General features: G+C 45.6%; 1 protein-coding gene across 8 annotated transcripts in view; it reads left to right on the top strand.

Annotated features, from left to right (window-relative positions):
• The window catches only part of LOC138569515 (uncharacterized), a 485,233-nt gene that overhangs the window by 372,488 nt on the left and 88,037 nt on the right, over positions 1-24,708 (top strand). For all 8 annotated transcript variants that reach the window (XR_011303250.1, XM_069647563.1, XM_069647558.1 and 5 more), the window contains 2 exons: positions 15,332-16,130; positions 18,702-18,849. Coding sequence is in view for 7 of the 8 variants with exons in the window: in XM_069647563.1 (XP_069503664.1) it covers positions 15,332-16,130; positions 18,702-18,849 (947 nt within the window). In the remaining variant the exon portion in view is untranslated. The remainder of the gene's footprint in view (positions 1-15,331; positions 16,131-18,701; positions 18,850-24,708) is intronic.

The following is a 24,708-nucleotide window of genomic DNA, read 5'->3' as shown; positions in this document are numbered from 1 at the left end:
ACTGAGAGACATAAGGAAGGAACTTAACCAGACCGAAAGAGAACTGCGCAACCTCGAAGTCCAGCAACCCGATAATGAGGGGAGAGAACACCTGCTGAAAATACATGTTCAAATAGACAAATTCAAAAGCCTTGCCGATAGAGAATTGTATTACATAACACAACCTATGCGGGCAAGGAGATACGGAGAGGGGAACAAGGCTACAAAATCAATGGCGACCCTTATCAGAACTGAGATGGGAGTGAGACAAATCACCAGCATCTGTGACTCCGCTGGGTCGGTGCAGACGTCCCCAAAAGCAATCAATGAAGTATTCAAACAGTTCTATTCCACGCTATACACAAACGCAGACACTGTGGACCTGGAGGAGCTCAAATAATATATTGATTCCATCCCGCTGCCCAGTTTGGGGGAGGAGGAGAGGACCTCCCGTTGACGACTGAGGAAATGAACAAGCCATAGCTGACTTAGGAGCAGGCAAGGCAACGGGATCGGATGGGATTGCCGTCGACTTTTACAAGATATACAAGTCCGAGATGGCCCCTAGAATACTGGAAGTATGGGAGGAAGCACTTGAGAGGGGAATATTACCAATCACCATGACGGAGGCGGTAATATCAGTCCTGCTCAAGCCGCACAAGCCCCCCAGGACTCCTCATTTTACCGCCCCCTATCACTTATTAATACGGACACAAAAATCTATGCCAAAGCAATATCAAACCACCTGATCCCGTACATGAATAAATTAATCCACACGGATCAGTCGCGATTCATCCCAATGCGATCAACTGCACTGAATCTACTGAGGTTTTTCGCCATCACATCTCAATTGGATCCCAATGCCAAAGCTGCCGCAATCACCCTAGACGATGAAAAAGCATTTGACTGTTTCATGGAATTACATGTTTTCGATCCTAGTCAAAATGAGGTTTGGGCCGACATTCATAGGGTACATCCGAGTGTTGTATAAGAAGCCAACTGCAGTGGTGAGAACAAATAATACTATGTGATTCTCCTTTACACTAGAGAGAGGCACCCGACAAGGCTTCCCACTATCCCCCTTAATATTTGCCCTTACGATTGAGGGTATGGCAGAGGGTCCCCACAGCTCTTCTCGTTATACTCCGATGACACGATGATATACGTCAGGCATCCTGAGACACACCTTCCCCCTATCATGAATGAAATATCTACTTTCTCAACCTACTCTGGCTACAAGAAAAACCACAAAAAGTCAGATTATCCCGCTGACGCCAACTACGATGCAATCACTGGCTACGGCTGGGTTTAAGTGGGCCCCCACTTCTGCACGCTACTTGGGAGTACTAATGGCGATAGACAAACACTTTACACAAACAATTACGAGACATACTTACACACTTTAGAGCAAAAACTCAAAATTTGGGGTGCACTGCCAATATCCCTATATGGGCGGGTGGCCCTGCTCAAAATGATTGTTGTCCCTAAACTGCTATACTTGTTCTGTGGTATCCCCATATGGCCAGGGAGGGACTTCTTCCAAAAACTGCAAAAATTATCCACCGCCTTTGTATGGGGAGGGAAATCAGTTACTCAACTGGCAAAAGATGTGCGAAAGATATGAAACCGGCGGTCTGACGGCCCCAGACTACACATATTTTCATGCGGCACAGGCACACTTTGCTCGCTACTGGGCGGCTACAGCCGAACCACACGCTCATGTAAGGGCCGAAAAGTTTGCAGTAGCCCCCTCCAACATACAGGTGATGCCGTTTGCTAAAATCAAGGGGAATATTAAGGAGATGGACCCAGTGGCCACGACTGTACGAGCTTGGTCCACCCTGTTTACAAGGGTGGGATGTGAGATCCCATATTGGCTGTTTATTTCCTTATGGCGCTACCCTGGTTTAGAACCTACGTTTGACTCTGCACTACAGAGCAGATGGGACCCCGATAAGGAAATGAGACTAGGGGAACTATACCCGGAGGGCAAGTTCGCCCCACTGGAGATTGTGCAGGACAAGGTGTGCTCGGGTGTCATCACGACACTACAATACCAACGTCTAAAAGCGGCATGCAAAAGAAAATGGCCCACATTTCCAGATGCCCCCGAGCCTCACCAATTTATAACGGCAACTATGTCGCAAGACGGCTTTACAGGCACAATATCTAGTTTATGCAGAGCAACACAAGAACATACCCCATCCAAAAACTGTATGAAACAAAAATGGGAGCTTGATATGGGAATCACCATTGAGGATACCAAATGGTCCAGATACTATCTACATACTAAATCTATCTCACTTAACTCCAGTTTTAGATTAATTCAATTTAAAATCCTGAATCACCTGCACATAACACCACACAAGGCATCCAAATTCGACCCTACACGGAACACAACCTGCCCCAAATGCAATGCCAACATGGCAAACTCAATGCATATATATTGGAGCTGCCCCCCGGTCAGGGCATTCTGGGAAGCAGTGGCCAGGGTTGTAAGCAACGTCATCGGGATGTCTATTCCGGCTACCCCACAGAAGTACTTACTGGGCGACATAGGCAAAGCATCTGTCAGGACCCGCCGTTTTGTAGCTATTGCAGGGGCAGTTGCCAAAAGGAACATATTACAGGCTTGTAAAGCCGAAACAGCCCCAAACCGCAAGGCGTGGCTGCGAGACCTATTGTATGTCCAGGAGAATGTGGAACAGTACGTGAGAAGTGTGTCGACAGTGTGTAGACCTAAGGACATATGGGCCCCATTGCAGTCATACCTTAACTGTACCCAAGGCAGTGACGAGGAGACCACAGAATGAAAACTCCAATAGAGTGCTATATACTTTAGAGTAAACATACAAATGTAAATGTGCTTTTGTTGTTATATCCTGATGCCCATTCCGATGTTGTAGTAATGTATATATGCTAAATGCCTGTCGAATTTAAAATAAAGGTTTAAAAAAAAAATTCTCCTGAGAGGCAGACATGGGAACCATGATCATAGATGAGAAATAGTTGAGATATTGTGCTCTGTCCAAGACGTTATCCCTTAACGCTGGGCTCCGCTTAATCCAGTTCAAGATACTGAATAAATTACACTACATGCCAGCCAAAATTGCCAAATTTACAGAAAATTGGTCTGCAGGATGTCAGCAATGTGGGAATCCACTGGCTGATTCATTTCGTATGTACTGGGGATGTCCTTTAATTGTTGAATTTTGGAGGGAGGTGGCTGAGATAATAGAGGAAATAACACAGGTACCGGCTGACCTCAAGCCTCAGAAGTATCTATTTGGGTATATAGGGAAAATTGCGGAGACAACCAGAAGACTGTTTAATGTGACCTGTGCGGTGGCCAAAAAGTGTATACTGCAGAACTGGAAAAGCCCACACGCGCCACGTATGGACCACTTCCTTAAAGAACTTACATATGTAAACCAATGTGGGAACAATACCTGATGACATTACCTATAACAAATCGACCTAAAGATATATGGGCTGTGTTTAGAATATACCTTTGTGAATTGATATCAGACGAGGAAAGCTGTCCAAGGACTTAATTCATATTCGATTTTTGTAAAATGCATGATATACTGTGTAATTAAGGTATACATCTCTACTGTATATATTCGCTTGTATCCTGTTGCTGCAGTGTCGTGACCCACAATCACTAAATAAAGTTGTTTTTTTTAAAGTACAGGAAAGCGCTAGTACATCATTTTTTTAACCCTGTTTAGACCTAGACCAAACGGGGTTCAGCATCTTTTGATACCTACCACGTTAATAATAATGATGTGTTATTTATATAGCGCCTTTATCCAAAGTGCTTTACAGAGCACATATTTACATACAATGTCACCCAACCGAAATTGGTACTCATTTATCGACCTCGGAAGGATGAAAGGCAGAGTTGGCCTTGCCGGGATACGAACCTGCGACCTGCAGATCACGCTCAGATTGCAGCAGCGAGCGCTCAACTCACTGAGCTATCTTCCCAGCAACGTTGACACGTAAACAAGAAAATGGATTGTGAATTTTAATGCTGAATTGAGTTATCATATGAGTCTTGATTAATGTAGCAAAAGTAGATGAAATATTACATTGTTTTATATTACTCTTTATTTTATGTATTTTTGTTACAAGACTCTTTTTGAACAAAGCTATTCTGATTGATTTGAGTAAAGTTGTACAATGAGGACATCGGTTAATATTTACACTGCTTTTCAATCCAGGTTTTCTTGGAGTTTGTGTACTGTTTGAGTATTGTATTATTCTTTTTAGCTTAATTAGATTGCAAGATCTATTTTTGTGTTTTATATGTAACTTTTATGGCAAAAGATGCAGAGTAAAGTATTATTGATTGATAACCTACTTTTACAGACAAATATGGCCACAAGAATTTCCTTCAACCAACTCGAAAGTAGAGCTTTTTCCACAAGGTTCTGCAGGAGAAGGGTTCTGATAAAATCTCAGTATTTCTACCTGTGTTTCATGACTAGCTACTAGCAAAACATGGCCCCAAAATTATAATCCATCCTTCCTGGATAATTGTACCATGGAAGGAACAGAGGAAAGAACTTCTGTGTACAATTATACCAGTTTCTTCAACTTAGTAAGGCGAAAGCATGTTAACACTAACACGAATTGTAGTATTGTCATGGCTGGACCATCTTCACTAACCAAGAATGAATATCATATGCCAAATACATCTGCTTTGGCTTTTCTGGGGTCCCGAATATATGTTTTGAAAATTCATACAGTCCAAACCGAAGTGTCCAAAGTGCTTGACAAATATTCTCATGCTGCACCTGCTGGAGTACCTTCAAAGGCCAGTGATTTGTGTGAATTTAAAACGGTAACATTATGTTCCCAGTGACAAATGTCTCCATTCACAGCAGGCCTCCTTCATCGACAATAATGTCCTTACTGTAAAAGTAATTTTTCTTACAAGACATCAAAGTGTCTTAGAGATAAATAAAATTGAATTTCGATAGCAAAACAAATGGCAAGAAAAATAACAATTATATTATAATTATAGTAAATGAGGAAAATAAGATTATGTAGAGGGTGAGGATGTCATGTCTGCCCACAGAGCTTTATTTCCCATTGTATACAACTAATACAAAGTGACCAAGTCATTACTAGGGTCATTAATGTTGAAATATTTGTCTGGAAATTAAAGCAAATTAGTCCATACACAGCATATAGCGTTGTCAAGGAAACCCCTGTACGTTCTATACCAGGCAGTGTCACTAGGCATCCCAGCGTTGCCGGGGAACAAATTTGGGTGCGCCATAGCCTAAATCTGTGCAGCATGTGACGTTAGCTCTTCTGCCCCAGGCCATGGGAGGAAAGACAGCGACAAGGCAGGAAACCCCATCTAGCTCAACGGAAGGCACTGTTGGTCCAGCGGGGGAACATCTTTCACAGTAAGGAGTGCAGAGTAAGCAGTCTCTACTGCGTGGCACTCCCCTCTGAGATTTTTCTGTTTAGCTGCCACTTTTGTGGCGCAAGATACACAAGGAAGACTACGAAAGCAGTTGCACAAAGAACCCTTATTTAGGGAAAACAAGTTATAGGTGCATCTGGTCCAAAGCAGAACCTTACCTTTCTGCTCTCTCATGAACTGCCCTTAAAAACTACCAACCTAACAGAACGTTCATGGGTTACTAGGGATATAGATCGTAGAAGGATTGAACTGAAGGATCAAGTAAAAGATGGCTAGACAAGGGGAGACAGAGTGGGGAGATAGGAATGGTGGGGCGTATGAGAATGGAATGTAGAAGCCAGGATATGACGTGAAATGTGAACATTTCAGCAAGGACTGGAAATGGCAGGACATCCTCCAGATAATTTGGAAAACTCCATTCACAGGGGCTGGTCAAAGTCCTACCACCAATCAGACTAGGGTCTTGGAGACAATGGGTCAAGAAGCGAAACCATGTGAAATTAACAGTCCAGGGAAAGAGACTGGTCTAAACGATAACAAAAGCCAATTTTTAGGGTCTTCATCTGGCTTGCAAAGAGCAGCCATTTTAGGCTTACCTCATGGTTCACCCGAACAAAGGTACTCCTATGGCTACCAGAAGGGTATGTTGGGCTACCAATTCAGTAAGTTGGCTTGCCATCCTAGTGAAGCCCAAACTAAATAACAGCTACCACCAACCTACCACCTAAATTCAATGTAGGGTCATGTAATCGCCCTTGGGCACAAATGGGGTGCTTATGGAAGCACCCCTGGGACTACTCAGTGAGTGAAAGAGTTGCAATGGCAGTTCTTCTGACCACCAAAAATAGGTCAGTGATCCAAAAATAAAATGTGTGGAAGAAGCTAAAAGTTAAAGGGACCAGGGGCGCTTCCATAAGATATTCACATTTTATGAGAGAATTTCCATTTTTGGAATTCAGGTGGCCCCTGAATTCCAAAAATGGAAATTCTCTCATAAAATGTGAATATCTCATAAGGCAGGGTCTGCAACCTGCAACTCGCCAGATGTTTAGGACTACAACTACTAAGATCCCTCACCATTGAGTATGCTGCTAGGGCTTGTAGTACAGAACATCTGGTGAGCCAAAGGTTGCACACCCCTGCCTTTGGGCAAGGGGGAAACACAAGTTGTTGCTTGGTAGGTGTTTTTGCTGGTCTACACTTAATGGAGTCCAGAAGATACTCAAGGAGCCCATTTAAACCAAGAAGCATCCAATAATGCTTGGATGAGTGACTGGAGGCTGCATATCCAGAACCTTACTTGTTTTGCAGAACATGATTTTGGATAAAGCACTAGGACACTAGACCCTGCTTATTAGACCTTGTCACCCATTCTCTTATCCCGGTCATCCTGATACTGTTAGAACAAAGATATTGTGTTGTAGCATAAAACCCTTGGGTACTGTAGGAATTTATCCAACCCAGAACTCCCAAAGCCTGAGGTGAAAGTAATCCTTAAGACAGACAACTGAATTTTAATTAATATAGTCCCAGGTGTCCCAAAGGCCTTGATAGGATTGTAACCCCTTGATGTTTATTTCCCCCATTTTAGCTCATTGTTTATCTACAACATGGAGGCCACCCTATTTATTTGGCACACCCCCTTGTTTCCAAGGTGCTCCTCCTTCATACACGCCCCCTTTCTGAATTTAACCAATACAAAAGTTGAACTTAATGTATAGGTTTCCCTCGTGTTCTGTGGTTTCCAGGTCTTGAAATTCAATAAGGCAGCAGTTTAAGAATGATCACATCAGTCAGTAAGTTGCTTTGCTCTAAGCAAATTTTTCCTTTGTGTATGCCTATAAACTCTCCTATGTGTTTCAAGTATGTTATTGTGATGGGATTTTATTTAACATTTATATTATAATTGAGGCATCCAGTTTTCCATTTTTACACATAAATACAGATTGAAATCAATCTGCTTTCTGTCTGTATTATTTATAAAAATGGAAAAATGAAAAAACAGGTCTTTCTGTCTGGTTCTCTAGGATGTCACTCATACATCGCAGGCCTATCAAATTGCATATTGGCAGCATGGAGAGTGTAAAAGTTGTAGAAAAATAGCATTACAGTTGTTCAAATTGCTGAAAGCATATATCTCTTAAAAAAAAATGTTAAACTCTTTATTTGTTGATTTAAAAGATTATAATAAACATATTTATAACAACCATGAAACATTTCCCACCGCTACATTCTTTCTATATCAGCTCCATAAACGTACTACTCATAACGTTTCCTTATCTATCTAAAATAATCAGTTCACTATATTAGCAAAACACAACAAAAGAAATATCAAAGTTAGACAATACAAACGCAACACTACATAGTCAAACGGAAAGACAAAACTCTTCATTAACCCTCTTCCCTTCACGTCCTATCCTTTCTCCAAAATTAAGATACTTGCCTCAACTATACAATTCATCAAATGATCCCCAAATCTCCGGATATTTTCCTTCCTGTTCATGTTTTTTAAACATTACTCTCTCATAACTAGCCAGAATTTCGTAGATCTGGGAACCAACCTTCCACATCTGGCTTTTTCCGTGATTTCTAGACCATCAATCTGCTTAGCAGCTACCACCAAAACTCTAATAGTCCACCCACTATGCTCTCTAGCCATCATGCTCCTCCCAGAGTTAGAAAGCAAAATTGGTGAATATGGCGACCTTGGCAGCTCCACCTTCAAAATCATATCCAGTCTACTCTGCACTTCACTCCAAATTTCCACCACTCTCGGACAGTCCCATAGCATATGTAACAAAGTCCCCCCTTTTTTACCACAGCCCCAACACAAATCATCATTAATCAAGCCTAAATTGGCCATTCTCCCCAGTGACCAATGTAAACGGCACAAGATCCTTTGATGTATGTATCTGAAACTCGGATCCATTTTAGATTTTGTGCCAATTCTTAGTAAGTTGTCCCAATCTTTTCCAGTTATATCCTTTCCCAGTTCCTTCGCCCATGCCTGCCTCAGATTCTCCCACAAATTCACATATGAACACTTGATTGGCATCAACTTCGGGTAGGTCGAGACCATACATGCAGAAGAATAGAATGGATTGCAAGCTGTTGGCCTTGCCTTCATATGAGTATTTAACATTTCCTGTCTTTGTTTGAGTAGTAAGCTCAGCTCCATAAAACAACCATGTTCTCTCATCCCCAAACCAAACTTTGTTCTGAGCACACTAAATGGAATCATGTGTCCATCTTTTCACACATCACATATCCTCAAAGTACCATTCTTCAAGCAGCTCCGCCAACAGAGTCCTATTTCTATTTTGCAAACGTAAGTTGTGCCATAATGACACCTCCTAATGAACCCATATATTCTCTCCCCCATTAGTCATAACGGATCCATTGTAGGCAATTTCGCAGCTAAACTTGGCATTTTCCCCATCGTATATACATTTCGCAATGAGTATAGCTGAAACTTCTCCTTTTCAATAATCATTCACAACGGCATGTCATTATTACCTTCATTAAATTATAATGCGGCTTTCTTCAAAACAAACCCCTTACAATAATCCTCGAAGATCGGATATCCAAAGCCCCCCCTCACACACTGGCCTTATCATAATATACCGTGGGATTCTAGGCTTTTTACCGTCACGCCACAAAAAAGCTTGAAAAACTTTTTAAATTACCTTCTTAGTGAATTTTAGCGGGCTTGATTGGATGATATAAAGAACCTTGGGTAAGAGTACCATTTATATTCCAATGATCTCAACCAAAATACGCAGTGTTAAACAATCCCACTTCAAGATGTCCTGTCCGAATTACCTTAATTATCTTAGCCACGTTAAATTCCACCATCTTCTTCAAATCACAAACTAAATGGACTCCCCAAATATTTCACAATTTCTATAGCCTACTGACAATTCCATGAACCCAAATCACTATGTTGCTGAGCACTATCTAATGGAAACACCACTGATTTCTCCCAATTAATCTTGTGACCCGCCAAACAACCCACCTCCTCTATTACACTCTTAAGTGTAGTACCTCCCTCGGATTAGCCTAAATTAGTCATGTCATCCACATAACCCAATACTTGGATTTCCTTATCCCCAACCTTAAGCCCCTGTATTTCCAACTCCTACCTGATATAAGTCATTAAGGGCTCCAATGCCAAATTAAAGAGCAGAGATGATAATGGACACACCTGCCTGGTACCCCTAGTCAACTGAAACAAAGCAGACAGCTCTCCATTTACCCATATCTTCGCACTTTGGTGAATGTAAAGCCTTAATAGTCCTCAAGAAAGCATCACCAAAGCATATTTTCTGAAGCATGTGATTCAAAAAGCCCCAATTGACTCTCAAATGCCTTCTCAGCGTCCATAAAAATCAGCAGGATATTTTCCACTTCTTCCTTAGGGAACCCTATTAAATCTATGATTGTTCTTATATGGTCATATTCATACCTCCCACGTATAGATCCAACCTGCAAATGCTCAAACAATTATCCAATGCATAAATTCAGGTGATTGGCCAAAATCCTGGTAAATATTTTTGCATCTACATTAAGTAATGATATTGTCATATAGTTCTCGAACTGTAATACAAGCCTCCTGCATCGATGGACACCTAACTTCCTCTGTCATAAAACTGTTATATAAACTACATAGTAATAGTGCCAATACAGGTCCAATAGCTGTATAAAACTCAAACTGGTAAACCATCGAAACCTGGGCACTTGCCCACATTAATTGATCAATGGCTCCTATCACTTCACCCACTGTAATCGGCTGATCAACCATTATTGCTTGCTCATCTGTCAACTTTGGCAAATCAATTTTCCCAAAAAAGTCCTCCAATTGGTGCACTGTCGGAAATTGAGTTTCAGTGTATAATGTTGAGTAGAATCTCTTAAAACTATCTCATAAATCATCCCTCTTCACCATTGGCACTCCTTGTTCATTCACAATTTTTTTTACCATATGCCTCATCTATCAAGCCCTTCAACTTATTTGCTAATAGCCTGCCACCCTTATCTCCCTGTTCCCAATGCTTCTATTTCATATAAAACATACCTTTCTCACTCTGTAAATCCCTTTTCTCACTCTGTAAATCCATTTCACTCTTCAGTAAATCAGTCACTCTATCCATCTCCACTTTATCCTTATTGACCCGAGACAATTGGAATTATTTCCTCTGTAACTCCCCTAACCTATTCTCCAACTGCTTCAATTTCGCCGTGCCAGTTTTCCTCGTGCGAGAGGTAATATTCATCAACTTCCTCCTAACAGCCACCTTAAAACTATCCCATACTACTAATTCACTAGCTGAACCTTTTATTGAATTCATAAAGCGATTCAACAAACGACTTCAAAGATGCCAGCACATGTTGATCCATGGACATGTTAAAATATGTTTTTAACGCCATCATGAGGAGACTGACCTTGTACCACCTAACTCCAACTTTAATTCAATCATGGAATGATCTGATAAATTACGTTCCAGAATTCTAGCTTCAACTGTCTTCCCAATAAGCCTTTCAGAAACGAAAAAAAGTCTATTCTAGAAAATGAATTATGCACTGGTGAAAAGAAAGAATACTCCCTCTCCCCAGAATGTAAAGTCATCCATATATCCGCTAAATCCAAACTACTCAGAGTCTCCAAACGCTCTACTTCTGCTCTCTGCCGTATACCGGCACTGCACCAATCAATCCAGCTTATGATTCAGGGCACAATTAAAATCCCCCTCCCAATATGTGTTCTCCACACATGGCCTGCAACATTAGATTTTATTTTCTTAAATAAGGTGTTCCCCGCAGCACAGGGACCATAGATGGAACCTATTGTCATCACATTCCCCTCGTACTGTACATCAACCAAAATCACCCTTCCTTCATCATCCATACTCCCCTTGTGCACACATATATTCAAACCTCTGCGAAATAGTATGCCCACCCCTCTTGATTTTGAAGCAAAACAATTTAGCAACACCTTGTTATACCTCGCATTATTCATCAGACTTTTTGCCTTATCCAGTAAATTGGTTTCGAGGGGATTGGGTCCTCCGACGTATTCCATATCTATGACAGGTAATCACCACAGCTGTGCTGCTTCGGAAACTTTTTTCTGCGTCCTGCGTCGATGAGGTTGATGCGCCGTCCGACGTCATCTGATGTGATAAGTAGGACGCACGACGCCCGTAGCCTCAGTTCTGTTTTTTCTGCGAACGTGTTGCTTCGTGAATCTCGGTTACGCCTCGACTCTTTGGAGTTCTGTTCTTCTCGGTTCTTCGAACCTGTTCGTTTTTGTACGAAAATCCTTCGTAAGAAGATGTCTTCTACTTCGTCTTCAACCCTGCGTCTGGGCTTCAAGAACTGCGGGGAGTGTGGGTCCAAGATGTCGGTGACGGACTCGCACGACGCCTGCCTCTGGTGCCTCGGGGAGGCCCACGACACGGATGACTGTATCGACTGCCAGTCGCTCACGTCCAAAGCCTTAAGGGAACGTAAGAAGAAGTTGTCGGTAGGTCGGGTGTCCAAGCCCCGGAAGTCGAAGTCTGCGGGGCTTTCGACAGATGATTCGCGAGGTGACTCTCCGCGTCGTCGTCGGAAGTCTCGTGGGTCTCCTTCTAGGAGTCGGTCTCGCCACTCCTCGGCCTCTTCGAGGCATTCTCTGAAGCGCCGACAGCGGTCGTCTTCCTGGTCCTCTTCTGAGGACTCTGCCCGGCACGTCGCTTACCCCACCAGCCGTGCAACGCCGGAGGAATGGGCTTCCTTCGGGAAGAAAATGCTGGCAATTTTCGAGTCGCAGGGTACTGAGCCGTCCGCGCCCCCGAGTGGGGTCGGCCGTGAGAGGTCGAGAGACACCGCTCGCAAGAGTGGTCGGCACGAGTCACGGGAGAGGTCCCGTTTGGACAAGGGGACTCGTTCTCGACGTACCCGTTCCAGGTCCCGGTCCTCGACGGGTTTGAGACCGTGTGCACCTGTGATGTCTTTGAGGAAGACATCGACGCCTGAGGCGTCGAGGGCGTCGACAGGCTTTCTCCTATATGCATTCTAACCTGATTCCAGCTTATATCTTAAGACGGCAGCAGTCACAGGAGAAACTGTTTGCTGTTATGGAAAGAATTGAGCCAACATTTCTTTACTATATGACTGCATGTGTGCTTTAATGGATAATTAAATTAGAATAGATGCAGAAATATACTGTGGGAATTCTTTTTTATATGACTAAAAATAAATACAGAAAAAAAGGTCCAAAAATAAATATGGATGAATACAGATGGAAATGGCAGAAAAATAAATACCATAAAACCGGAAGCTTTAATTATAATGCATTAACATTTGTTGTATATTTTCTAATATTGTTTTTAATCTAATGGATCTGTGTTTATTTGTTGACATTTAATAGAATGATTTAGATTCTGAATGAACTTAAACAATTATCATCTTCCATTTTGGTCAGATTTGGGAGCCATCATTGTTGCCTTTTAAGATGTTTCTAAAGATGTAGACTTGCCTTGAGAGTATATTAAGAGACTGTGAATGAACAGGTCTAATGCAGTAAGATAAGATGACCGGTTATCTTATCCACTCTTTTTCCTAGAAACACTTGTGTACAGGCGCGTTATGAATGCCATATCATATCATTCCCAGTGCATAAACATACATCTTTATTTTGTGGTACATGCCATAGAGAGAGCAGAATAAATGCAGTGAGCATTTAAAAGGAAGAGGCTGCTCAGGGAAGGGAAATAAGACAGTGGGGCATAGGCATAAATGAGTAATGCTGATTAATGGTGCGAGATTGTGATGTGCATCTTTGTGATTAGTAAACCTCTGTCAAACTGATGTAGCCCTCAACTATTGTTGGTACTGGGGCAAATGGGTCATCTGCCGTGGACAGCAGGAAGAGCTACAAAAGGGTGCTGAGGTAGGTTTAGTGAACCTTGGGCTTCTCCTTCACCTGACTCAACTGCTTGTAACTTCTGTGATTCAGTGTGGGCCAGCATAGGAAATACCCGGCCCACAGAACTTAGCTGTTCTTGCTGAGTAGGCATTGGTTACCACTTGTTTCCTCCCTTCCTGATTTTTTTTTTCTTACTTTGTCTGTGCCACTCTCTTCCCCTGTGGTGACTGCTTCAGTGTTTCTTCTGAGCCATGATGCCTGTAGTTCTTTACTCTGGAGCTCTACCTCTTTCTCCTGCTTAACATGTGTCTATAAACTCCTACTTCCTCTGTTTTTATTGCTCTTATCGTTCCTAGTTCTTCCCACACAGTCCCTCACTGCCCCTCAACCCCACCCCTGGCTTCACCTAATGCCCACTTGTTCACTATCGCCTCCTCTCGATGTAGTTGCCTCCTTGCTATCGTCACCACTTACTGGTCATTCTCTCCCGATTTAACACCTCCTTTGCTAACACCACCATCCGGTTAATCTCGCCTCCAGGCATTACGTTCTACATTTAGCTGTGCACTGCTACCACCATCTTTCCAGCTTCTTCAACTCCTCGACTCTGCTCTCCCCCCCCCTCGCTTTTCCATCTCCAAACTTCTTGTCCTGCCACCAACACCTCCTGAATGAGTTATAAAGAGCACACAACCATTCCCTTCAGTATATGGACCTGTTTAGTGGGCTCCGGCCTGAGCTATGGTTGGGCCATGTAGGCTGACATGGTCCTGGCCCAAATCTCTATCAAGGTCAACCAGCATCTGTGATCTTAAGTGTCCTGGACCGTACCAACTTACCATGAGCTACATTGTAGCAACTAGGCTCACCCGACTGGCACACGTGCGGTGCAGCAGTCAGGGAAATACTTGGTGAGCCAGAGGGACGATGCTCTTCAGAAGGCTTTCCTCCTACATGAGGAAATATCATAATATTCCCGGCTTACTTAGCAGGTGCCACAAAACAATGACTGTCTGTCTGGGAATCTTCCTAGCCAACAAATGGGTGTGAGAGTGACAGAGTTCAGGTTCATAATGATTATGTTTGGTGTTTTCAATAGGTTTTTCTGACACCTGTACTGATTGGAGGTTGTCAAGAGGGTATTAATTCACCCCCCGCCCCCAACCCAGAGAATTAATCCCTTTTCTCCTAAAGAAGAAGGTATCCATTCCTGTGTTAAGGACTTGGGGTGAGCTAGTGGTTTGTAACACCACTCCATGAAAACTACTGCACAGGTAAGGGCTTTCAGGACAGAGTTCTTGCTGCATGGTTGGTTTGGTGGGTCCCGATACTCCACGCTGGTGTGGGTTGAGGCAATGTCGCTGGCTCCTGCCAACCTGCTGGGACTGCACGCAAGTGGCAGAGGGATCTGTATGTCTGTCCTGTCCCTGGCCCATCCACAGGTTCATGTACCTGGCCGCCTGTGAGCCTCAAAACCTTTTAAGGGGACTTGGTTATGCTTTGCTACAGTCAGAGTTTTTACTATCTAGTCTTTGCATTCTTGGCACTTGCATGACTTCTCACAGTTGCAACAGTGCTGGCAAGGGTGCTAGATGCCCTCTATTTTGCTGTGCTAATTAAGCCTCTTATGTCACATCATGGTTTCAGTTGCAACACTTGATGGCGTTTCTGTAGGTGGATTGAGAGGAAACTGTGTCACCTAGATGGAAACATAAATGGTCACTGCAGTGACGTTTATGGTTTTGGGTAGAAGCTGGATGCTAGCTTTGCTTCATGAAATCTCTAGTGCTACATCACTTTAATGTCATAACTTGCAATAATGTTATTTTAAGCTGGAGAGTTGTTAAATAGAGCTGGGTGATTCGGTACTCTGCTGCCAACAAGTGTCATTGTTCTTATGAGTAAAAAAGTAGCCCTGTATTTACCTTCTGCTTCTACAAGTGCCTTTGCTTTTTTCATTTATGGTTTGTGCCTCACTAAACTCTCCTTCTGCCCCTCAGGTGACCACAAGGTGGTGTTTATGCAGAAAGGCCCACTGGTGCTGGTGTCTGTCTCTCGCACTCTTCAGTCAGAAGACCAGCTCCGGCGGGAGCTCCACTATGTGTACTACCAGATTATCAGCATGCTGACGCAAGCCAGCATCCGGCGTATCTTTGAGCATAAGAAGAATTATGACCTGCGACGGCTTCTGACTGGTTCAGAGAAGATCCTAGACAGCCTACTTAACCTGGTGGAGATAGACCCCAGCTTCCTTCTGGGTGCAGTGCAGTGCCTGCCACTCGCTGCCTCTGTGCGGGATGCCCTGAATGCTATCTTGCTAAAGGCCATCACCCCAAACCTTGTCTTCTCTATCCTTCTGGCAAATGGCCAACTGGTGACCGTAGTCCAGGAGAAGGCTGTGATCGAGGACTGCCGGTTGGACCCCACTGATCTACTCCTGCTGCTTAACCTCATCCGCGCCTCCTCTGCCTTCCAGGCTGGTGAGATCTGGACACCCATTTGCCTTCCTCGGTTCAACCCTGATGGGTATTTCTACGCATACATATCTTACCTGGATCCAGAGTGCACAGTCTGCCTGATTCTTCTCTCCACTGACAAGGAGTCATTCTACTCTGTCTCAGACTGCAAGAAACGCATTGATGAGAATCTGAGGACTCATAACCTGCTGCAGGCCATTGCAACTGCCCGGCAGAGTCACTTCTACAGTGCATCTATCGTGGGGGTGCCTGACCTTAGACACTTCATGTACAAGCCACTGGACATCCCAGAGAACTATAAGCAGCTCACACAGTTTACAAGGTGAGGATGGGTCAAAGCGGCTGAAGGAAGGATGTGTTCATATAAACCTAGGTTAGGTGACTGACCAAGGGAACGCACTGGGCTGCCATGCAGTTGCTTGTAGGAGTGAAATGTGTAACATAAAAAGAGAACTGAGACTGGGAACATTTGCCTTGGGAAAACAGAATCATGGAGGGTACAGGTTTTGGGAGCTTTGCCCTGAAATGAGGAACAGATTACCTTCTAACTTCCTGTCTCTAGATTTGATGTGGTAATATTGCAGGTGGAGTAGGTGGGATTCCAACTATGTACTATGACCAGAGATTGGCAAAGCAGGCAGTTTGTTGTTGCCAACATTACCATTCTTTATTGCTTTAACTTAGCACTTCTATGTTCAGTGTGAATACACTTTGTAGACATTATTACGCATTTGATCAATTGTCCAGCTAGACCTCACCCTTGGCTACAGAGAAGATGACATTCCTTTGCTCATCAGTATTGGCTTCTGTGTTGGCCTCAGTTTTCTAATTATTCTTTCAAGGAAGATTGGTGCAGGTTGCTTATCTTTTGGGTCCAATTTCAGAGAGCAGAACCTTAGCATGTGATGCCATGGATTGTGGTCAGGAGATGCACTTTTCTTCTTTCAATCTCTCTCACCATATATATTGTGCACCAGCAAGGCTTACCAAAATGGTAAATGAATGGTAAAAGGTTGCAGAGCCCTGGACTAAGAACAGCATGGCCAGCTGAAGTGCAGATTCGCCTTCATAGACTAGACTTCCTCCAGTACCCTCAAGCTTTTTGCGGAAGGACCACTGCGAGTGGCAATTGATTAATCTGACTGATCCATGCCTAGCCTTCTGCCGTCAAAGGTGCAGACTGTGACCATTTGTGGTGGCAGTAGTACACATGATTTAGGATGATCCTTTCTGTTGCAATATTGGCGTAATCGCTGGATTCTACTAATGGGGAGTCAGCTAGAAAGCGTCACAGACCTTGGTGCCATATGTTCCCCTGGACATGGCTTGTTTAAATCGGGTAACTACAGTATAGCAAGAGTTGTTTCTGTAAAACTGGCTACTTTGCGTTTCCTAACACTGTCCAAAAGGTCTTGGAAGGTGGATGGTTTATTGCTTTGCCACAGGGTTAAAGTGCTTTCCCCTTTTGCTTTACCAATTCAGATGAAAGCCAGCGTGGTAGGCACTGATACATGTTGGCATCTGGAAACTTTAGACATCTTCTATTATTTGAGATGGTACATTTCATAGGTCATAGTCACAAAGGTGGCGGTGGATAGCATGGACAATGCTGCACAGCTCTGAAGATTTTAGTGTGTGTTTAGGCTGTGTGCTGGCAACATCATGAGGCATCAGGAGGCACCAGTCCTTCAAAGCTGGTAATGGAATTATTTGTCTAGCCTACTACACCTGGTCAATGTAAATCTAGGAATACTAACTCCTACTCCACAGAAAGGCTTAGAAATGTATGTGGCACTGCTGATGTTCAGTTCTTAAATTCACAGAAGGGTCTGAATTGACCCTTCTTTGCTTTGTGCATTCTCTTGTACCTATTCTGAATTGACGCAGGGTATTGCGATCATTTCTTCCCATTTTTGTATGTATCCCATTTGTGAATGTTTACTTTAAGCCTAGTCCAGATCAGTCCAGATGTGCACTTGGAAGGAGGGGATTGTCAGAGTTGTGAATACTCTGCTTTGTCCTCTTTCCGCAAATGAATGAGCCTTCAACTACTCGAAAACCTGTGAGTTTGAGCACTTACATTTTTAATGTATTTCTAAATGTGTGTTTAATGCTCCTCGCAATATAGTGGTGTCATTCATCTTGATCGCCTCCCAAATATCTAGTGCCATGCATGTCTCTCGCCCTCTTCAAATGTTTGGTATGACGGTGTCCTTATTCAAATCCTCTTTCCCCATTGTCCATACACACACACACATGCCTTTCACCCTCTTGAAATTCCAAATTTTGGTTTGTTTTTTGTTTTTTAACAAGGCATTCTGTCTTTTGTTTACGATAGGTTTGTGGGAGATTGCAGATGGCATTTAGCATTCCGAGCACTGTCTTGTTCTGCCAGCAAAAACCTGTATCCTCTCCTGCTGCTAGAGTTACACTCTTGAGAACAGTTGACTGCCCGCTGTTCATCTGAGATGCGAGGCAGCCATGTGTTAGCCAAGACCATGTGCTGGCGGCTCTTCGCTCACCTGTAAAAAAAAGAGAAAATGACGGTCTGAAGATCGTATAACTACTACAAGGTGTTCTGTATAATTGACATTCCCACCTATGTGAACCAGCTTTTCTAGAGGGCGGATGAGACATGGCTGTCGGCGATGCTGGCCTTGTTACTTTACTTTTGTAGATAATTGTAACACATTGATTTCCCCTGCTATCTACATGGTGCCTATCAGCAACTCGAAACTCCCGCACAGAACAAACTCCTAAAACCATGTAATGCAGAGTTCTGTAAGCCTCTCCCAGCTATGGGTTGGGTGAGGGCTGGGCATTGGGCAAAGTGCACTTCATTTTTCTTAGGTCCAACCTTAATTTGTTCTCCTTTCCTCTTTGCCCTCCCTAGTCCTGAGGCAGAGGGACCGTACTTGGATGATGAGGAGCGACAGCGTCTCTTTGACCTCTACCGATACCTGCACAGCCGTATTCATAGCTCTTCTCGACCCTTGAAGCTCATCTACCATGTTGCAGAGAAGGAAACCCTGCTGGCATGGGTAAGGGAATATGTATTAATTTTTCAAAATAAAACCTCATTTTAATGAACTTAGGCATTACCACCATGTTTATGGGCACAAGTAAGACATGACATGGCAGGAAACCGGTGCTGGTGAAAGTGAGCGCAGAAATGAAATTCCTGGCTTCTCTATAATCAGATTGCATCTACGTGGGCTTTGTATCGTCGCTCCTTTTTGGAAATCCTCTTGAGTTCTGAATTGGATAGTCAGAACCAGGAATGTTCAGTTCTAATGGATTGTGTCCTCCAACGTATTCCACATCTTTGACATGTAGTGTCCACAGCTGTGCACTTCAGAAACGTTTTCAGCAGAGTGCATCCTGCGTCAATGACGTCGGGTCTATGTCCCTCAAAGGCTTCCATCGAGGGCGATGTCACTGGATGTTATAAATAGGAAGCACTGCGCCTGTAGCCTCAGTTCCGTTGAACCTGTTATTTCGTAAAACTTGGTGCGCCTTGTGTGTTCATCTTCGACCCCTCCGACTCCGTGGTCTGGCTTCAAAACTTGCTGGGTCAAAAATGTCGCTCACCGACCCGCACCACATTTGTTTGTGGTGCTTGGACGAGTCGCACGACACCGACGACTGTTTGAAATGCCTGTCGCTGACTGCCAAGGCCTTGCGGGAGCATAAGGAGAAGCTCCAGGTAGGTAGGGGCTCTAAGCCTAGTGAGTCCCAAAAATCTAAATCGTCCAAGGGAGTTTCCACCGACTTTAGGGGTGACTCTCCGCGTCGGGAGGTGGCCTGGGGATCTCGGTCCCGGAGTGGTTCCCGCCATTCTTCTTCCTCATCCTGGCTCTCTAGGAAGCGCTGTCACCAGTCGCCTTCCCCGTCCTCCTCGGAGGACGGTGCCTCAAGGAAAGTGGCATGCCCGACGAAGTCCTCGACTCCGGAGGAACGGGCTGCCTTTAAGGAGCAGATGTTAGCGATATTCCAGTCGCAGGGCACGTTCCGGTCGCGCCTTCTAACGGAGCTGACCAGGAACGGTTGCGTACTGCGGCTCGCACGCCTTCGGTCTCGGCTCCGCGACGTGACTCGCACTGGGAACCTTCGAGGTCCCATTGGGACAAGGCTCAGGAAAATCGCCAGAGACGTGCCTCCAGGTCTCGGTCCTCATCTCTAGCGAGACTGCTGCAACCTGCTAAGGGCTCGAAGCCGGCGTCAACAAGGTCGGCACTGTGTACGTCCAACCCGGACGTTGATGCTTTGCCGTCTTATCATCCCACGGTGCCGTCGGCACCCGTGTCGACGCCAAGGTTGTCCACGCTCTCGACGTCTAAGCCTCGGCGCCCTCGACGCCTTCAGTATTTTTGCCCGCAATTTGATCCTCCTAGGAAGGCTACTGGGAAGTCTGTGAGGCCAGTCTTGGACTCCAGGTTTTCAACTCCCTCTGAATGACATTTATGAAGAGGAAGAAAAGTCTGATTTTGAGGACCCTGGTTAACCTGATGTGGCTCCAGTTTTTTCTGGAGACAGTCAATTGGAGGAGTTGAGGCAAACCCTTCTTGACGCCAGTGGGTTGGACACTTCTCCAGAAGTGGAATTTGGTAGGGCTAAACCTGGGGCTCATGCTGAGCCTTCATACAGGAGGCTCATGGCTAGGGTCTCGGAGTATCTGGGATGATCCAGTCCTCCTGAAGACTTTATACAGGATAATCTAACGGACATCTTAGATCAAGGTCCATATTCTGACCCGGTGTTGCCGTTTCATCTCACCTTACAGAAAAGGGTGGCAGCTGTACCGGCCTTCCTTTAGCGACCTCACCTCAGCTATTTATACACTCACCCCACTCCCGAGAGTTTGGTGGTTCAGGCGGCTACAGCCACCTCGAGGCAGGTGGCGTACCCTAGCATCCCTCCTGATGGGGACGACAAGCGCTTCGATGGTTGGGCTCGGATGGTATTTTCTGCTGGGAGCAGGGCCTTCAAATCAGCCAACTCCACTTGTGCCTTGGCAAGGTTCTCGCACACTCTGTGTAACTGTGTTTCTTTAGCGGCTGAGCATATTCCCGAGGGGGAAGAAAGGGATGGGTTCCTTGTTCTCGTGCAAGACGGCAAGGATGCCATGTGCGAGTCCCTTCAATCGGTTTGGATGCGGCCAACGGTGTTAGCCAATCCATGGCTGCAAGCACCGTTATATGCAGATTTGCGTGGTTGCGGAAGTCTGGTTTTGCTCCGAATGTGCAGGCCGGTCTTCTGAGCATGCCCTTTGATGGCGCACATTTGTTTGGCAGCAAGGCTGACGAGAGCCTTGAGAGGTTGCAGACCTCGAAACCTGCGGCTAAATCTTTAAGCACAGCTGTGCGTCAACCTCTGACTTTTCGTTGTAGGGTACAGCATTGGAGGGAGGGTTATTTTCGTTACTACTCCTCATTTGGTAGAACAAGAGGGTCCCCCAGTCAAAGGGGCTAGCAAAAAAGTGCATGTGGTGGTCTGGGAAATCTTGACCCTGCTGGACAAAGGCACTATAGAACTGGTGTCTGTAGCGCAGAGGAACAAGGGCTGGTATTCCCGTTATTTTGTGATCCCGAAGAAAGACTGGGGATTGAGACCCCCTCATGGACTTGCGTTGGTTGAACAAACTTCTCAGGAAGGACAAGTTCAAGGTGGTTACTCTTTCTCAAGTCCTCCAGGCCCTTCAACTTCAGGATTGGTTGGTGTCTCTGGACCTAAACGATGCTTACTTTCATGTGCCATCAACCACCGACGGACAGGTCGGAGGACATCTTGCTAGCCCTACACACCCTGTGTTAAGAAATAAAAACAAGGATGCCGTTGCCTCCAGCAGATGATCCAGCAGTGCCTGGACCATGGGGAAGTCCTCCACCCAAGCAGAGGCAAGTACCCCCACCCTTCCATCCTTCACCTCCATCCCCTCCTCCGAGGGACGAGATGGAGACGGCGACGACGGGGGACGGATGACGGCTGCGACAACGGAATAGATCTCCCGTCGCCCCCACCCCGGGCTTCTCCCCCGACGAAATTGGCTCGTTTCACGCCATGATCGCTAGGGCCTCAGAGCTTTTTCAGCTATGCCCCGAGGAGCAGAAGAATGAGGGATTCCTTTATCAGCGACGAGAGGCCAAGAGGAAGTCCGTGCTCTCAGTCCCACTGTTGGACGACATCTGGGACGAGGGGCTGGCCCTTCTGAAGAACCCATCCTCGGCCCTGGCGAAGAGAGACGAGAAGAAGTACTGGGTCCCAGACTCGGCACCAATGTGCCTCAGAGCGCAGCCATCCCCGGACTCTGTGGTCTCCGCGGCAGCCCAGAAGAAATCTACTGGGATGACGACGGCATAGTCTTCCACTTCCCTGCCAGACGGCGAGAGGTAAAAGCTGGATACCATGGGATGTTGGGTCATCTCGTCGGTGGCGACGACCATGAAGGCGGCCAACGCTCTCGCTATCGTGGCCCACTACGATAGGGAGCTGTGGTTTAAAATCGCCCCCTCCTGGACTTTCTCCCAGACGACTAGAGGGCAGAGGCCCTTGAGATGCAAAAAAGTGCATGTGGTGGTCTGGGAAATCTTGACCCTGCTGGACAAAGGCACTATAGAACTGGTGTCTGTAGCGCAGAGGAACAAGGGCTGGTATTCCCGTTATTTTGTGATCCCGAAGAAAGACTGGGGATTGAGACCCCCTCATGGACTTGCGTTGGTTGAACAAACTTCTCAGGAAGGACAAGTTCAAGGTGGTTACTCTTTCTCAAGTCCTCCAGGCCCTTCAACTTCAGGATTGGTTGGTGTCTCTGGACCTAAACGATGCTTACTTTCATGTGCCGATTCATCCCAAGCCAAGCTAATGGTGGTGGTGGCAGCGTACCTCAGGCGAGGAGGGGGGGGGGATTCACGTCTACCCTTACCTGGACGACTGGTTGTTCCGGGGGCGCTCACCCGAGCAAGCGTTGTATCATCTCAGTCTCACCTGCCGCACCCTACACAGGCTTAGCGTCTCCCTGAATTTCAAGAAGTCGCATCGGACACCTTCCCAACAGATCCAGTATATCGGGGCTGTGTTGGACATGTCCTTAGGAAAGTGCTTGCCTCCCAAGGTGTGCAGATGGTGGACAAGTTACAACATGCCAGAGTTTCCCGGCTTTCGAATTCTTAAGGTTGCTCTGCCTCATGGCATCCTGCATTTTTGTGGTGCCAGAGGCCAGGCTGCGGATGAGATCCCTGAAATGAGTCCTTAAGATACAGTGGTCGCAGTTCTCCGGCAAGGTGTCGGATCCCGTTCAGATTCCAGTCTCGGACTCCCAGGATCTCCTGTGGTGGGCCAACGAAGGGAACCTGATGAGGGGGAACCGTTTTGGCAGCCGTGGCCAGAGGTGACTGTAGGGACAGATGCTTCCCTCACAGGATGGGGCGCTCATGCCAATGACTTGACCGCCAGCGGTCGTTGGTCTCCGTCTGAGTCCAAACTCCACATCAGTCTGTTAGAGCTGAGGGCCATCAGGCTAGCCCTGAAGGCTTTTTTGCCTTCTGTACAGGGGAAGAGTGTCCTGATCATGATGGACAACACAGTGGCCATGCATTACCTCAACAAAAAAGGGGGGTAGGGTCTCTCCCGTTGTGCTCAGAGTAAATGCAGCTTTGGTTCTGGGCCATCCAGCAGGGAATTTCGATCTCAGCAGTTCATCTGGCCGGAGACTAAAATGCAGTGGTGGACGCTCTGAGCAGGTGGAGCACAGTCTGTCACGAGTGGGAGTTGGCTCAGGAAGTCCTTCAGCAGATCTTTGTCCTTTGGGGAACCACGCAAGTGGATCTCTTTGCCACCCGTGTCAACCGGAAGTGCAAGAGATTCTGCTCAAGGGAATTTCCTCCAAGAGTAGCCTTGGGAGATGCGTTCATAGTGGATTGGTCATTCCCACTGCTGTACGCGTTTCTTCCATTCCCCGTCATTCCTCAAGTGTTGCGGAGGTTACGGAGGTTCGGTTCGCACATGATCCTCATTGGTCCGGATTGGGCCAGGAGAGCATGGTACCCGGACCTTCTAGAAATGTCCATCTGCCCTCCACGCCATCTTCCCTACTGAGATGATCTGCTATCGTGCGCGCGAGGGGGATGGGGCGGTGTCAGATTCTCCATCCAGAGGTCAAGACTCTCAACCTTCACGCTTGGTATCTGAAAGGTTGAGGTATAAGGATTGGGATCTCCCAGAAGAAATGATGGAGGTGTTGCTTTCGGCCAGGCGACCCGCAACAAAATCCCTGTACCGTTGGTGTGGCGCAAGTTCTGCAACTGGTGCAGAGATCACAATGTTGTGCTCCATTCCTATGGTTTTTTCTTTCTTACTTTCTTTGGCCCTCAGGTGCCTTCAACTGGATACCATTAAGGGTTACCTGGCCGCGCTGTCTATCTTTAGGTGCTCATCTGAAGAATGTTCTTACTTTAAGATTCCTTTGAAAGGACGGACTAATGTGTTCCCGCCATCCCCTTTCCAGGTGCCGGTTTGGGATTTGAATTTGGTTTTGAAATTTCTCATGGGTGCTCCATTTGAACCTTTGCACTCTTGTCCTTTGAGATTACTTTCATTCAAGACTGTGTTCTTGGTTGAGGTTACTTCCGCTCGCAGAGTGAGTCAATTGCAGGCACTATCCTCTAAGCCACCCTTTACTGTGTTTCACAAGGACAGGGTTGTACTGCGGGTACGTCCCTCTTTTCTACCTAAGGTAGTATCTGAATTTCATTTGAGTCAGAAGGTGGTTCTTCCATCTTTCTACCCTCTCCTCATCCTGGTAAGGAAGAGGAGCGACTCAATCGGTTGGATCCTAGGAGAGCTCTGAACTTTTTTACATTTCTAAGATGTCCAGGGTCAGAGAGGATGATCAACTCTTTGTA

This window comes from Ambystoma mexicanum, chromosome 2q (genome assembly GCF_040938575.1).
Source record: "Ambystoma mexicanum isolate Mex_15411 chromosome 2q, UKY_AmexF1_1, whole genome shotgun sequence".
NCBI classification, from domain to species: domain Eukaryota; kingdom Metazoa; phylum Chordata; class Amphibia; order Caudata; family Ambystomatidae; genus Ambystoma; species Ambystoma mexicanum.
The sequence above is the reverse complement of the archived record's forward strand: the minus strand, read 5'-3'. Positions and strand labels throughout refer to the sequence as shown.